Source organism: Dama dama, chromosome 19 (assembly GCF_033118175.1).
Source record: "Dama dama isolate Ldn47 chromosome 19, ASM3311817v1, whole genome shotgun sequence".
Classification (NCBI taxonomy): domain Eukaryota; kingdom Metazoa; phylum Chordata; class Mammalia; order Artiodactyla; family Cervidae; genus Dama; species Dama dama.
The window spans coordinates 12,198,809-12,216,043 of record NC_083699.1 but is presented as its reverse complement, the minus strand read 5'-3'; the positions used below and the strand labels follow the sequence as shown (position 1 = coordinate 12,216,043).

General features: G+C 35.1%; 1 protein-coding gene across 5 annotated transcripts in view; it reads right to left on the bottom strand.

The window, feature by feature from the left end:
• Positions 1–17,235, bottom strand: part of RSRC1 (arginine and serine rich coiled-coil 1) — a 402,069-nt gene that overhangs the window by 287,959 nt on the left and 96,875 nt on the right. For 4 of the 5 annotated variants that reach the window (XM_061168207.1, XM_061168208.1, XM_061168209.1 and 1 more), the window contains exon 4: positions 16,965–17,138. The exons of the other annotated variant lie outside the window; for it this stretch is intronic. In XM_061168207.1, the coding sequence (XP_061024190.1) occupies positions 16,965–17,138 (174 nt within the window). The remainder of the gene's footprint in view (positions 1–16,964; positions 17,139–17,235) is intronic. 5 annotated transcript variants of the gene reach the window in all.

The following is a 17,235-nucleotide window of genomic DNA, read 5'->3' as shown; positions in this document are numbered from 1 at the left end:
AATGAGTTTGGAAGCTTACCTTCATCTGCAATTTTCTGGAAGAGTTTGAGTAAGGTAGGTGTTAGCTCTTCTCTAAATTTTTGGTAGAATTCAGCTGTGAAGTCATCTGGTCCTGTGCTTTTGTTTGCTGGAAGATTTCTGATTACAGTTTCGATTTCCGTGCTTGTGATGGGTCTGTTAAGATCTTCTATTTCTTCCTGGTTCAGTTTTGGAAAGTTATACTTTTCTAAGAATTTGTCCATTTCTTCCAAGTTGTCCATTTTATTGGCATAGAGCTGCTGGTAGTAGTCTCTTATGATCCTTTGTATTTCAGAGTTGTCTGTTGTGATCTCTCCATTTTCATTTCTAATTTTGTTGATTTGGTTCTTCTCCCTTTGTTTCTTAATGAGTCTTGCTAACGGTCTGTCAACTTTGTTTATCTTTTCCAAAAACCAGCTTTTAGCTTTGTTGATTTTTGCTGTGGTCTCTTTTGTTTCTTTTGCATTTATTTCTGCCCTGGTTTTTAAGATTTCTTTCCTTCTACTAACCCTGGGGTTCTTCATTTCTTCCTTCTCTAGTTGCTTTAGGTGTAGAGCTAGGTTATTTATTTGACTTTTTTCTTGTTTCTTGAGGTAAACCTGTAATCCTATGAACCTTCCCCTTAGCACTGCTTTTACAGTGTCCCATAGGTTTTGGGTTGTCGTGTTTTCATTTTCATTCATCAAAATGAAAACTTTTTGCTCTGCAAAAAACATCATCAAGAAAATGAAAATACAAGTCACAGACTGGAAAAGAAAAATTCACCACACATATACTAGACAAAGGGCTTGTATTCAAAATATATAAAAACCTCTTATAATTTAATAATAAAGAATAAAAATTTTAAAATGAGCTGCAGAAATACCTCACAAAAGAAATACAAATGACCAATAAACACATCAAAAGATGTTCAACATCACATTTTCAAGTCACAGAGTCGCCAAAGGATTTGTTTGCAAAATATATAAAGACCTCTCAAACTCGCCAGTAAGAAAAAACAAATTTTAAAATACATGAAAGAGATGAACAGACATATGGATTGAAAATAAGTACATGAAAAGGTACTCATTGTTATTAGCATTAAGGAACTTCAAATTAAAACCATCATGAGATAATGAATGGCTGAAATAAATGACGAGTTAAAATGTCAAGTGCTGCTGAGGATTTAGAACAGTTGCAACTACTGAAGCCCCCATGCTCTACAGCAAGGACGCCACGACAGTGAAATAGGCCTGTGTACCACAACTAGAGGACAGCCCCCGCTTGCTAGAACTACAGAAAAATCCATGCAGCAATGAAGATCCAGCACAGCCAAAAATAAATAAATAAAATTATTTTTTAAAAAGATTGTTTTTTTAAAAGAAGAATTAATGACATGGTAAAGCAATTATCCTCCAAATTAAAAATGATTTTTAAAGAATTAATGAAAACAAATACACACCCTATACAGAGAATCAACAAAACTAATAAAATTGATAAATTCTCAACAAGATTAAGAAAAAAAATGGAAATACAAACAATTGATATCAGGATGGGAAAAGGATTACTACATAATTAATAATATATACAGATAACCTCTAGAGATAAAGATTTTTATGTCAAAAATATTGAAGACTCAGAGGGATTGAACAAATTCGTAGAAAAAAAAATTTTTTAACTTACCAAAACTGACACAAAAAGAAACAGAGATCTGATTAGTCCTATAACTATTAAAGAAATTAAACCTATAAAATAATCTTTTAGGTCAAGGTGCTTCACTTATGAATTGTTACTTTTCTGCAATATAGGAAAAAGAGTATATTCTTTGACTCAACTAATAAGTGGATAATAATTTGTGGTATATCCATAAAACAAAATACTACTCAGCAATATAAAGGAACAAACTGATACATGAACAGCCTAAATATACCTCAAAAGCATTATACTAAGTGAAAGAATCAGATACAAAAGACTGTATACTTACTTAGTAAGACCCCGCACAGTCAAATAAGTAAAAATTTAAAAGAATTTTTAAAGGCTATATACTGTACAACTCCATTTATGTGATATTGAAAAAAGGTAAAACTTTTCAGTTTGACAAGGATTGGCAGAAGTGGGTTAAGAATACTGCACATAGAGAATGAGGAAATTTTTTAAGGTGATGGAAATACTGTATATTTTGATTGTGATGAGAGTTACAGGACTATATAGTTTGTCAAAGCTCATAAAACTACATGTCTAAGAATCTTATTGCATGTAAATCATATCTCAGTAAATATATATGACTTTAAGAAAAACCTGATATAGAAATAAAAGTATGTGAAAATTTTCAGAAACAGTATCAATGGTAAATATTTAAAGCAGACATTGCTTTGATAGTTTCAGAAGTAGACATCCTGTGATAAAATATCACTGTAACTCCTCTGAGCTTAGGTCAAGTCATGAAAATTTTTCAAATTAACTTTGCAGCAGCAAATTTACTGGACCTAACACTACTGAATGATAGATAAAATCTAAACATTTTCAATTAGAGCAAATAATCTAATAGCTACCTATCAGTTCAAGCAATTGTGTATGTATTTATATAAAAGCACTATTATTACTTGTCTAGACAGCTTTGAAAGATGAAAATATATTTTTTCTTCTCTTATTTTTTGCCTTTTTTTGTGGATTTTGGGTGGATTTAATTTCTAAGTAATCACAACAATGGAGAAGGAAACGGCCAACCCACTCCAGTATTCTTAGCATGCTACAGTCCATGGGGTGGCAAAGAGTCACCCGATTTAGTGACTAAACAACAAATGGTCACAATATAAGTTTTGCCTCTCACTTATTCCAAATCTATCACTTTTCAAAATCTGACACCTACCAGTTTCTTTTTCTAATGTAGAATGCCCTCCTTTATCTTTCTTAAGAAAAAGCGGCTAAGACTGCAACATGACAACCAAATTAATTTTCAAGGTCTACTTCCAGGTGGCCTGTCACAGGCTGGCATATTCACAGGGGCCAAAGGCTGCCATTTCAAAACCTCCTCTTGGAGTTCAGAAAGAATTAAAACAGCAGCACTCATTGTTGTATTTTCCTAACTGCACCTGCTGTGTTAGTGATCATCATATACATACTAGTATTTATAAAGTGTCTATACCCACAAGATCCAACCTCTGAGGCTCATCCCAATTATCCTGTAGTTACACACTATCTCAGAATCCAAGGACCATATCCTGAGCACTAAATGAAAAGTATTAACCCCAAAACACCATCTGTAGTTTTTTTTTTTATTATATACTTCCAGTGCCTTGAAATCTAAGATAGGTTAAACATGGATGGAATGCATACAACTTACTCTGCTTCAGTGGAAAATTGTACCCCATAACTACATTTATCCAAAGAGATTATTCCTATATCACCTGTCTACACATACTCTATTTACCAGGATATTAAAAACATTTAAACCAACCATCTTAAAACTGACCTAGAGATGACATTAAAATATAAAAAAATCTTCATGTAGAAATCTATTTCCCAATCTTTGCTGTATAATCAAAGGAGGTTAAACTTCTGCTTCTCTGCTTATGCTGACCAAGATTTAATGGTATGACAGTCACACAGTATTATGGTGTATTCCAACCTGTTCTATTTTGAAGATTCCATTCCAATGATTGCTAGACTGGGAAGAAAGCCTATGAGAAATGGATAAACTAGATCTTTTTTTAAAAAAAAATATTGAACAGATTGCTTCTATTCAGATTAGCATCATTCATATCTGAGATACCCAAGGTGCTTTACAATGAGGTATAAATTAGAACTATAATGAGTAATTATAAGCAACAGCTTGGCTTTTAGGGGAACTGCCTGTTTACTTAGAAAGAAAAGACTTGGCTGGCAGTCCAAGTTTATTCCCTCTACGTCCCTCTAACAATAGTGTAGAATATTTAGCTTACAAAGCCATACATAACTAGCTAAAGGCAAACACTAAGGCCTTCAGTAAAAGTCCCCTATGGAATGGTATATTTAACTCTAGTAGTTTGCCCTGTAACCATGTACTAAATCAGCAGAGTAGGTGATACCAATTAAGATCCTGAAATAAATTAGACTAGGTAAGAAGACTCATCAATGAGGACTGGAATTTTAATCAGTACTTAAAATATAAATCCTAGAAGTGACATTCAGTTTTTTTAATGACTGATGCTAAATGATATTGATTGCAGCATGATTGATAACAAAGTACAGAAAAGGATAGAGGAAGTTTTGAGGACTTCTTTAAAAATGTAGTCGAGAGGCTTTGATGGAAGTCACATATGTTTATGTGTGTGCACATGCATACTTAAACCAGGCATGGAGTGGTAGGGGACAAACTTGGTTATTTTCCTTATAACAAAAATCCAATTTTATCATTTTTAGACACTTAAAAGCTAGATTTTATAACCCAGAAACAACTTCTAAAACCATTTATTTATACATTCTACAAATATTTCAGTACTTGTTATAATCCAAGTAAATATAAATACAATCGATAAGATATATGTAATCTGCTAATTACAAAATTTTATAGTTACAAAGTTCTTTGTTCAGATTAGGTATAGATACTGTGGGTGCTAACTGCATATCTATTTAGCACCTCATGAGAGGCAAGAAATACTTTATAAAAGATGTGATCTCTAAAATGAGACAAAAAGATCATTGGAACGGACAATATTAAAGAAAGAGTTTTTAAGGCTAAGGGAATATTTCTTTAAAAAGACACAAAGGTAAGAAAAAAGAATGATAGTTGAAAAACTGGTAATCACAGGAATCAATACTTAAATTCATATTATTAATAAAAAACAAAATAATTATGATTTATTAAAACCCTAATGCATAAATAGTCTCTTACACACCACGCTTCTAATATTCACAGCTTTTCAACCATCGTTATCCCAGTTTTGGGATTCCCAGGTATGCAGTGGTAAAGAATCTGCTTGCCAATGCAGGAGTTGCAGGTTCGATCCCTGGGTTGGGACGATCCCCTGGAGAAGGGAATGGCAACCCACTCCAGTATTCTTGCCTGAGAAATCCCATGGACAGAGGAACCTGGCGGGCTACAGTCCGTGGGGTCGCAAAGAGTCGGACACGACTGAGCACAGCACAGCACAGTCGTTCTACAGAGGAAATTGAAAAGTTTAAGAGGATAACTTGTCTTGTTAGGAAAAAAGATCATGATTTGAGATGACCAAAAAAGATGACTGGGTGTTCTGTCGAGGGTGCCTTTTCAAGTTACCTCCACCTTTCTAGGTCCCATATCCAAAGTATTTTTAAATGCCACAAATTCTAGATAGTTGATAACAATGCAAATTACTGTTTTCCAAAGATATTCAAATGATTTGTCCAGTGGAGTTACAACTGTTTTCCCTCCCCATGTGGAAAAGTGCAGTTTTGAATCAACCAAGCAAGTTCATGTCAGGTATTCCTGGTGGCTTACATACAAGCTTGTTCTCTGGATTTTCCTTTGAGCTCTTTATAACAACTTTCTGGGTTCCCTTATTAGCTAATGAGTTAAAAAAACAGCTTTGGAATGGGTTTATGTATATGTTTATGAATCATGATATAAACTTAAAAAAAAATCCTTTAATAGATCCAAAGAAAAATAAGTCAGAATTTGAAGGTTTGTGTGGATTCTACATAGTTGCAAAGACAAAGTTCCTTCCATCAAACACAACTCACTACTTTTAATCTTGAATGTTAAAGATTTTTGTAATACCTCTTGTAAAGGGTCTCACCAAATTTTTATACTCCATGTTATAAAACCTATTAAAAAGTCCAGCTTGAGCCTACTTTCACTCTTACCAATTCTTCACATAATTATAATTCCTCAGCTTCTAATGGAATGAAAAAGGAAAATAAAAGTATCTCCTCTCATTCCAAGGCTTTTCACAGCTAAACCACAAAAAACAAAGACTGAGCTTATAATTCATGCCATTTAATGCTCTACCAGGCATAATTCATGTCAAATTCCGTTGGGCAAACTCTGGGATAATGAAAGTGTACTAATATGATGAAAAAGAGAAAGGTGGTGACCTGGGGGAGAACTTATGAAACCAATGTCTCCTGCTCTTGTTGATTATTCTTTTTGTTATGATGGATTTCCTTTCTCGATCTCACCTTTTTAAAAAATTAGACTGTTCCTGTTGAACAAAACTATTCAATAACACCTGGTGACAAATATTCAAACCCACATAATGGAAGTTAGGTGGTAAATTTCACTGTCATATAAAATACTCCTAACAACATAATAAGCCACTGTTATGGCATTCATTCAGTTCATAAGCAAACTGTAAAAGCTTTAAAAAGGAAGAAAAATCCAGCACATGCACTTTCAAGATGTATTTGTTTATCTGTTTAACAAAACTGACAGTACGAAGCTTCTTTTGCATGTTACAATGACATGTGTTAAAGGTATATTTCCTTCGAACCATTTACCCTTCGCCACTGTTGAAAGGCAACAAGATCTCTTTACAAAGTCTCGTCTTTTTCAATAAATTTTGCATGAAAACATGTTATCCTGGCACAAAGTTGCCTGCTGTCACATCCGAAGTGTGATAAATGTTTAATGAAAACAACACCACGCGGCTTGGTGTCAGACAACAGCTATCACACAGCCCTGCTTTGATCCAAACAGACACTTAAAAGGAGTTCTAAGCACACTCTGCACCACAGAACTCTATAACCTATATGCAAATAGGGGCAAATTAGCATAAATGACTTCCTGCTGCATAAAGAAATAAGAGGTAAAGAAAAATATGACAGCCTCTAAGAGTATGTAACTGCTGTCAAACTCAAGTCCAGCATTCCCAAACCACTTCCAACATCTTCTGCCAAGCACTAGGTAGGAAAAACCTCATCAACAGGAATTTAATACATGCAATTCTACAACTGGAGATAGGAATATTGCTAAGTTCAAAGCCATATCTTTATACATAGAGTATGACTACTACATGATACTAAACTTTTTAAAACTAATTCTAATACTTTTTAATTATTAATATCCACATTTTATAGAAGAATAAATTAAAGTTCACAGAAAATAACTTGTCTTGTAAAGGAAAAAAATGTGGAAGATTTTAAATGAGCATTAATTGTAATTTCTGCAATTTAACTTTCCCAGAATCTAAACCCTTTAGCATACTTTTTTTTTTTTTTAAAGATGTACTATTCATAATGGCTGGGTTTCCCTTATGGCTCAGCTGGTAAAGAATCCGCCTGCAATGCAAGAGATCTGGGTTCAATCCCTGGGTTGGGAAGATCTCCTGGAGAAGGGGAAGGATACCCACTCCACTATTCTTCCCTGGAGAATTCCATGGACTGTATAGTCCATGGGGTCACAAAGAGTCAATGTGATTGAGCGACTTTCACTTTCATTCATAATGGCTACATGTTCAAAATATAGCAATTCCCATGAACAAAAAGTATATGTTGTCTCTGTTGATACACTTTCTGTGTTTTTATTATATCAAAATATACCTAAAATAATTTTAATATAAGCAATATAACTTCTAATTACATTGCAGAGTCAACTCTTCCATGGAAGATTTTACATATAGGGAACTATAAGCCATGGGCTATAACCAAAGCTTAATTTCACTGCTATCCCTGTGACTTCTAGATAAATTTTCAAAGAGACTTAAAGAAGACAATTGATTTAGTGGGAGTCACATTTAAGAAATTCTATTTAAACACGTCCATCTCACATTATCCACCCAAAAGCACTGCTGCAGTGCGTTCTGTATACACAGAGGGAAAGTCTTACCTCTCCGTTTTTTTTTTTTTGTTTCTTTTCTTTTCTTTTTTTTTTTTTTTTAATTTTTTATTTTTTTTTATTAGTTGGAGGCCAAACACTTCACAACATTTCACTGGGTTTTGTCATACATTGATATGAATCAGCCATGGATTTACACGTATTCCCCATCCCAATCCCCCCTCCCACCTCCCTCTCCACCGGATTCCTCTGGGTCTTCCCAGTGCACCAGGCCCGAGCACTTGTCTCATGCATCCCACCTGGGCTGGTGATCTGTTTCACCATAGATAGTATACATGCTGTTCTTTTGAAATATCCCACCCTCACATTCTCCCACAGAGTTTAAAAGTCTGTTCTGTATTTCTGTGTCTCTTTTTCTGTTTTGCATATAGGGTTATCGTTACCATCTTTCTAAATTCCATACATATGTGTTAGTATGCTGTAATGTTCTTTATCTTTCTGGCTTACTTCACTCTGTATAAGGGGCTCCAGCTTCATCCATCTCATTAGACTGGTTCAAATGAATTCTTTTTAATGGCTGAGTAATATTCCATGGTGTATATGTACCACAGCTTCCTTATCCATTCATCTGCTGATGGGCATCTAGGTTGCTTCCATGTCCTGGCTATTATAAACAGTGCTGCGATGAACATTGGGGTGCACGTGTCTCTTTCAGATCTGGTTTCCTCAGTGTGTATGCCCAGAAGTGGGATTGCTGGGTCATATGACAGTTCTATTTCCAGTTTCTTAAGGAATCTCCACACTGTTTTCCATAGCGGCTGTACTAGTTTGCATTCCCACCAACAGTGTAAGAGGGTTCCCTTTTCTCCACACCCTCTCCAGCATTTATTGCTTGTAGACTTTTGGATAGCAGCCATCCTGACTGGCGTGTAATGGTACCTCACTGTGGTTTTGATTTGCATTTCTCTAATAATGAGTGATGTTGAGCATCTTTTCATGTGTTTGTTAGCCATCTGTATGTCTTCTTTGGAGAAATGTCTGTTTAGTTCTTTGGCCCATTTTTTGATTGGGTCATTTATTTTTCTGGAATTGAGCTGCAGGAGTTGCTTGTATATTTTTGAGATTAATCCTTTGTCTGTTTCTTCATTTGCTATTATTTTCTCCCAATCTGAGGGCTGTCTTTTCACCTTACTTATAGTTTCCTTTGTAGTGCAAAAGCTTTTAAGTTTCATTAGGTCCCATTTGTTTAGTTTTGCTTTTATTTCCAATATTCTGGGAGGTGGGTCATAGAGGATCTTGCTGTGATTTATGTCGGAGAGTGTTTTGCCTATGTTCTCCTCTATCTTCCAGCAAACAAAAGCCCAGGGCCAGATGACTTCACAGCTGAATTCTACCAAAAATTTAGAGAAGAGCTAACACCTATCTTACTCAAACTCTTCCAGAAAATTGCAGATGAAGGTAAGCTTCCAAACTCATTCTATGAGGCCACCATCACCCTAATTCCAAAACCAGACAAAGATGCCACAAAAAAAGAAAACTACAGGCCAATATCACTGATGAACATAGATGCAAAAATCCTTAACAAAATTCTAGCAAACAGAATCCAACAACATATTAAAAAAATCATACACCATGACCAAGTGGGCTTTATCCCAGGAATGCAAGGATTCTTTAATATCCACAAATCAATCAATGTAATACACCACATTAACAAATTGAAAGATAAAAACCATATGATTATCTCAATAGATGCAGAGAAAGCCTTTGACAAAATTCAACATCCATTTATGATGAAAAATCTCCAGAAAGCAGGAATAGAAGGAACGTACCTCAACATAATAAAAGCTATATATGACAAACCCACAGCAAGCATCACCCTCAATGGTGAAAAATTGAAAGCATTTCCCCTGAAATCAGGAACAAGACAAGGGTGCCCACTCTCACCACTACTATTCAACATAGTGTTGGAAGTTCTGGCCACAGCAATCAGAGCAGAAAAAGAAGTAAAAGGAATCCAGATAGGAAAAGAAGAAGTGAAACTCTCGCTGTTTGCAGATGACATGATCCTCTACATAGAAAACCCTAAAGACTCTACCAGAAAATTACTAGAGCTAATCAATGAATACAGTAAAGTTGCAGGATATAAAATTAACACACAGAAATCCCTTGCATTCCTATATACTAACAATGAAAAAACAGAAAGAGAAATTAAGGAAACAATACCATTCACCATTGCAACAAAAAGAATAAAATACTTAGGAGTATATCTACCTAAAGAAACAAAAGACCTATACATAGAAAACTATAAAACACTGATGAAAGAAATCAAAGAGGACACAAACAGATGGAGAAACATACCGTGTTCATGGATTGGAAGAATCAATATTGTCAAAATGGCTATTCTACCCAAAGCAGTCTATAGATTCAATGCAATCCCTATCAAGCTACCAACGGTATTTTTCACAGAACTAGACCAAAGAATTTCACAATTTGTATGGAAATACAAAAAACCTCGAATAGCCAAAGTAATCTTGAGAAAGAAGAATGGAACTGGAGGAATCAACCTGCCTGACTTCAGACTCTACTACAAAGCCACAGTCATCAAGACAGTATGGTACTGGCACAAAGACAGAAATATAGATCAATCGAACAGAATAGAAAGCCCAGAGATAAATCCACGAACCTATGGGCACCTTATCTTTGACAAAGGAGGCAAGGATATACAATGGAAAAAAGACAACCTTTTTAACAAGTGGTGCTGGGATAACTGGTCAACCACTTGTAAAACAATGAAACTAGAACACTTTCTAACACCATACACAAAAATAAACTCAAAATGGATTAAAGATCTAAATGTAAAACCAGAGTCTTACCTCTCTTAAAAGTAGAAAGCTTCAGAAAGTTATGCAAAGGAAAAAGTTATCAACTCAAGTGTTTGGGCAAACTATTGCAGAAGTTCTTGATGGGCACATTTCTGAGAAGAGCATTTACCTACTGAAAAGCTAATGAGGGAATAGTAAAAGTGAAAAGCTTTCACAGTAGTGTCTCATAAAGGGAAATGCATTACCTAATGCATTTAGGATACCTGATGTATCCTAAAGTTACTCAGATTAAGAAGGCATTTTACTAGGCAATAAATGCTTTAAACCAAATTTTCTCAGCTGGTGATTTAAAATCATGATTGAAAATAAATTAAAATCAATCCATTCAAAATCTACTCTTAAGGATGGCACTATGATTTAAAATCAATAGTAGTATGTCACTGGAAGTATTGACATTTATTAACAAATAATTTTCAAAGAAATCTATAAAGATATTTTATAGTAGTTGACTATACTTTTATGACTTCCCTGATGGCTCAGATGGTAAAGAATCCACCTGCAATGCAGAAGATCTGGTTCGATCCCTGGGATGGGAAGATCCCCGGGAGGAGGGCATAACAACCCACTCCAGTATTCCTGACTGGAGAATCCCCATGGACAGAGGAGCCTGGCAGACTGCAGTCCATGGGGTTGCAAAGAGTCAGACAGGACTGAACAACTAAGCACATGCTTTTTGGAGGTTGAATAAAACGTTTCTAGAAAAGTCTCAGTAAGATACTAATCCACAGAAGACTTAAATGGGATATACAATGTTCACATCATCAAACCAAGTTATAACTATAATATGCCATGGAAAGTTTCATATTTCTAATTTTTGACTCTCAATAAGAGTTTGCTTAACAAAATGGTATTGCTAGGTGTTCAATTTCAATTTAATAACTCTATGATTACTAAATTTGTTTTCATGTTGCAAAGACATGTCCTCATAAAAAAATATAATTATCTAATGATACAATAAGTATTTGTTCTAAAATTTGGGGGGGAAACTAATAAAAACAAATAAAATCTGCATCAATATTTTTAAAATTAAATATTCCTAGAAACCAAGTTTTATAAATATAAAACATTAAAAATTAAAGTCATGAAACCTTCTTGATAAAATCTAAGACAAGGCTTGTTTAGTGTCTTTCCTGTATTAATTTTTCACTCACTGTTGTAAAGAAAGGTACCTTTTAATCCCTACAAACACCTGATATCCTCCTAGTTTATATTAGGTCTCCATTCTTCAGCAAATTAATAAAACAAACAGATCAACTTATGATGTTATAAGATAAATCCTAATAAAAACCATTCAAATGCCCCAGAAATTTCCAGAACTTGTACTCAACTAGCTGCTATTTTTAAAAGGTTTTTCAGAATTGTCCTATTACTTTTCCAATTTATAAAATACTCCTTTACCCATTATTGTACTTATTCTCCTTGCTTTCTACTTCATAAATGTATGCTTTATGTCCTATCAATATTTGTAAATATTTGTATTTTCAAACTGGTTTGATGAAAACAAAAATTGTTATACATAAAGAAGTAGACTCACATGAGCTGTTGTTTTCTCTTATACGAGGAAGCATGTAGGTTATTTAGTACAAGCTAAAATCCTGGTTGCTGAGTTATACAATCACGATGAGCTGATACATAAGTCCTAATTCAATCATTTGTGAATCTTTTTTCTTTTCTCTCCACCTACACGCATTCCTTAAATCAAATTTCAAAGATCCAATGAAACCATCACAAAAATACATTTCATTAAGTCCTAGAAATTTTTGTGGTTTTATTAATATAATGAAAAATAATTTCAAATAAACAGATGAGATGCTAATGTGGGAAAGTACAGAAGAAAGGCAGAAAAGGAATTAATCTTTTACTAATAACAGATATCCGACCTAATCATCTAAAAATAAGGCACAGAAGATTCTTTCAGTTTTCTTTAGCTACTTCCTAGGATTTAAGTAACAGCATATCACTTGAACTCAAACACTACAGATCATCATCAATAACTATGGATTGTGTGTTATTAAGAGTCAGGATGCTATTGTTAGTGAATGTGAATTAGAAGCCTAACTCTGCCATTTATTTAAAAGTCTTATGATCACAAGTCTTCATCTGTATAAATGGGAAAATAAAAGCACGTATTTCATTAGGTCAGTATGAAAATTAAATGAGATACTATACATCTAGCAAAATTTCTGAAACTTAGAAAATATACTTAAAATGTTAGATGCTTATTATAATATCCACAGTAAGTAAAGCATTTTGTTCATGTAGACCTCATCATAAAATTACTTGATATTTCACTGGCTTATCACTGCCTATAGAATTAACTCTAATATCTTTAATATAACATATAAACTGAAAGTGAAAGCTGCACAGTCGTGTCCAACTTTTTGTGACCCCATGGACTATAGCCTACTAGATTCCTCTGTCCATGGAATTCTCCAGGGAAAGATACTGGATTGGGTAGCCTTTCCCTTCTCCATGGGATCTTCCCAACCCAGGGATCAAGCCCAGGTCTCCCACACTGCAGGTGGACTCTTTACCATCTGAGCCTCCAGGGAAGCCCAAGAATATTGGAGTTGGTAGCCTATCCCTTCTCCAGGGGATCTTCCCGACCCAGGTATCAAACCAGGGTCTCCTAGTTGCAGGTGGATGCTTTACTAGCTGAGCTACCAGGGGAGCGCCACAACATATAAGGAGTTCTGATAAACACCTCTCATCATTATTACTCTTCTATAAACCAACCCCATTAGGCTTCAGTTCCTCAGGTATGCCATACCCACTTTGCCTTCCTCCAAGTATCAATATTTCCACATGAAGTTCATTTTGCATACAACATTCTATCCCATCTTCTCCTTCCTTCACTGTATAAAAATCACATCTTTAAGAGCCCATCCCTAACATGCTGACTAATCTAGGTTGATTAGTTTAATGTTCACGAAAATACCTTGCAACTAGAATATGTCAAGACTGAAGACGAAACCCAATGTGCTGAGACTGGCCTGTTGGAAAAATAAAAAGGGTCTAGGACTGCTTACCTCCAAACTGTTGATTATATTAGCAATAAATATACTTATCGTTTAAGCCAGAGGTTGACAAACTACAGCCCTTGGGCAAATCTAGCCAGCTGCCTATTTTAAAAAAATAAAGTTTTATTGGAATTTAGCCATGCCATTCATTTAGTATTATCTATGGCTGCTTTCATGCTAAAAGGGCAGAGTTTAGTAGTTACAACAGAGACATAAGGCCCAGGAAGCCTAAGTTATTTACTATCTAGCTCTTCAAAAAAGCTTCCTGCCTTTGGTTTAAGCTACATTTAGTTAGGTTTTGTTACTCATAGTCAGAAGTATCCTAACCCATAGGAGTTAGTTTCCTTTTGAAACATTCATCTGATTTCACTGCAATAATTTATCTATCTTCCTTTCTATATATGCTTATTTTGCCACCTGCATGAAATCTTTCAGTAGGATTGCAGCCATTATGTACCGATTACTTAACATACACATGACAAATAGAATGCATTCAAATATTGTTGACAGGACAAGTGAACAAATGAATGCGTGAGCATATCTGATCAATAACCAATAAATTTTTATTAACAACTATGTACATCCAGCCTGGATGGCATCACCGACTCGATGGGCATGAGTTTGAGTAAATTCCGGGAGTTGGTGATGGACAGGGAGGGCTGGCGTGCTGAGATTCATGGGGTCGCAAAGAGTCGGACACGACTAAGTGACTGAACTGAACTGAACTGATGTACATTAGGTATTCTGAGTGAGAGAAAAGAGCATATGACAGCATGCTCTGCCCTAAATGGCTTAAAAATCAGGTTTACAGACTTCCCTGGTGGCCCAGCGGTTCAGACTCTGAACTTCTAATGCAGGGGGCGTGAGTTCGATCCCTACTCAGAGAACTAAGATCCCACACACAGCACACTGCAGCCAAAACACTAATAAAATAAAATGAAATTGTCTATTTAAAAGAGAAAGAAATATCAGGTTTAGGAAATAAACATGAAAGCTGTGGGAAAAAATATTTAAGTTATTTCTGAAGCAAAACAGGGGGCATCTGTCATATGTAAGTACTACCATATTGAATGTATATATCAATGATAGCCCCACTAAATCCTGATTTTAGATCATACCGAAGGGTATGAATTTGTGTGTACTTAGAACTAACTAGAAGGAACGGCACACTGTCATAACACCACCCTGTCCTATGGTCCACTAAAACCATGAATATGACTGAATCAGGCTATTCACTGCTTTCTGGCATCCATACTCAGGGCCCTTCAACTGACACCTCATGTTTTGACCCTGTTCATTACCTTTGTTCAGAGAAGGCAATGGCACCCCACTCCAGTACTCTTGCCTGGAAAATCCCATGGATTGAGGAGCCTGGTAGGCTGCAGTCCATGAGGTCGCTAAGAGTCAGACACAACTGAGCGACTTCACTTTCACTTTTCACTTTCAAGCACTAGAGAAGGAAATGGCAACCCACTCCAGTGTTCTTGCCTAGAGAATCCCAGGGATGGGGGAGCCTAGTGGGCTGCCATCTATGGGGTCGCACAGAGTCGGACATGACTGAAGTGACTTAGCAGCATTACCTTTGTTGAGATTTAAGAAATAATGACAAATATGATATTATTATCTTATAAACCTGTCATCCAGGAATGAGTCCTTTGAACACAATAAGCTCTGAGTGATCAAAGAATCTAACTGTAGAGCTGGCCCAGACCTTCAAGATTACTGTCACCATATAAGACCCTTTCCTGAAACTATGCAACCTCCTTATTTATTCATGCTCTTGTTTTCTCTTACCTTTAAAATGCCCCATATAATACTTTATGTAATATCAACTTTATTCTAAAAGTGTAAAAGTTGGTGAAGTAGAAAGCAAAGATTTAATGACCAGTAAAAATCATAGTCACATCACATAGTCACATAATATTTAAAGCATAAACCCAAAGGAGGAGGGAAAAAAAGGAACAAGGAGCAAAGCATTTCCTTGACTGACAAAATTTATTTGTCCTCTTAGTCTGTATTTTCCAATCTTAGAAACTTACTCTACATGCTCTCTTCCAATCTATTATTCTTCTGACTTTTACCCCTTATCAATATATTCCCCCCATATCCTCTCTGATCCTCATTTCATTCTAACTCTGGCTAAGTCAGCCTCCCTATCTTTAAAGACAGATATCCAATCCTATCTCCTCTAATATTCAACAATCCTTAAAACTAGAAGAGACAGAACTCAGGATTTCATAGGGCAGTGACTGTTCAATGTACATTAATGGCTGCAGGGTGATCAGGGAAAAGAAAGTCACATAATAATGTAACACATTCCCAAAATCCACTACAAATGGATCATTTCAAAGAATACATAAAAGCCAATAATCCAGGCAGTTTTATATAGTATCACTGTAAATCTGGATAAAAATAAGCATACAGACAACTGTGAAAAAGAAAGGGATGGGAAGAGTTCCATATCCTTCAATGAACAACTCTTTATAGAATCAAGATCTCAAGGAACCATATGGAAGATCTTGGTAAGCTCTTCAATTTAACACTGAGAAGGGACACACTAAAAGACAAAATCCGTGTCTGAAGTACTGAAGTGAACACACATAGGGTGCTGAAAGAATGACAAAAGAGGACAAATTCTAAGATGCTCTACTTCACAGAATAAAAGACCCCAATGTCACTTTGGAAAAACAAATAAGCAGCTGTAATTTAAACTAATAAAGATTTTGTTTCATTTTAACATCTTCTAATTAAATAAACAATTTTGAGTGGACTTCAACATCCAAACATCCAAAACTGGAACAACTCTTTTAATGATAACAATTCCAGAAAAAATAAACTCTGGGTCTCATGTTCACATACACTCATCTAACAATCACATATATTTTTATATTAAGGAAGTCCTCATTCTACATTGAAAGAAGTCTTAACCAATAGTAAATCATGTGGTTCCCTCCCTTATCTTTTTTCTTTTTCTCTGAGTTTTAATAAGCTAATATACATCTTCAATCATAAGTAATCTTCAAATTTTAAGTATCATATTCATGATGAGGAAAATGGAACTTTCTTAACAAATTATGTAAATTTTCCTTTACTGACATAAGTTTTGACAGTACAATTTATTTCTAAGATTTATTGTATAAATATTAAATGAAAACAGGAATAGAAAGGAAATACAGTAAAAATTTGAGATACGTATTTTGACATCTTTTCTTCTTTCTCCCTTATAGTCTCCCCTTTTTTCCATCTAAGAAGCACATCGGAAGATGAAAATATAGTTTTATTGCTGGTATGGAATCAATGAGTCACCACTGCTTTAGATTCACTTCAACTTACCCACGTTTGATGTTGTGTAATTCCTTGTCCTTGCCTTTATCCTTTTCCTTTTCTCTTTTCTCCTTATCTCTGCCTTTACGTCGTTCTCTATCCCGAGATCGACTACGTGTTCTTCTGTGGCTGGACCTTTCACTGCTTCGACTGTGGGAACGTGGCCGAGGTCTTGATCGGGACCTACAGTAAGTAGATTTCATTAAATACATTGAGAATATAATTTGTATTATGAAATAAAAATTTTTTAATTGTCTGAAAGAAAAGGATTTAGTTTTAA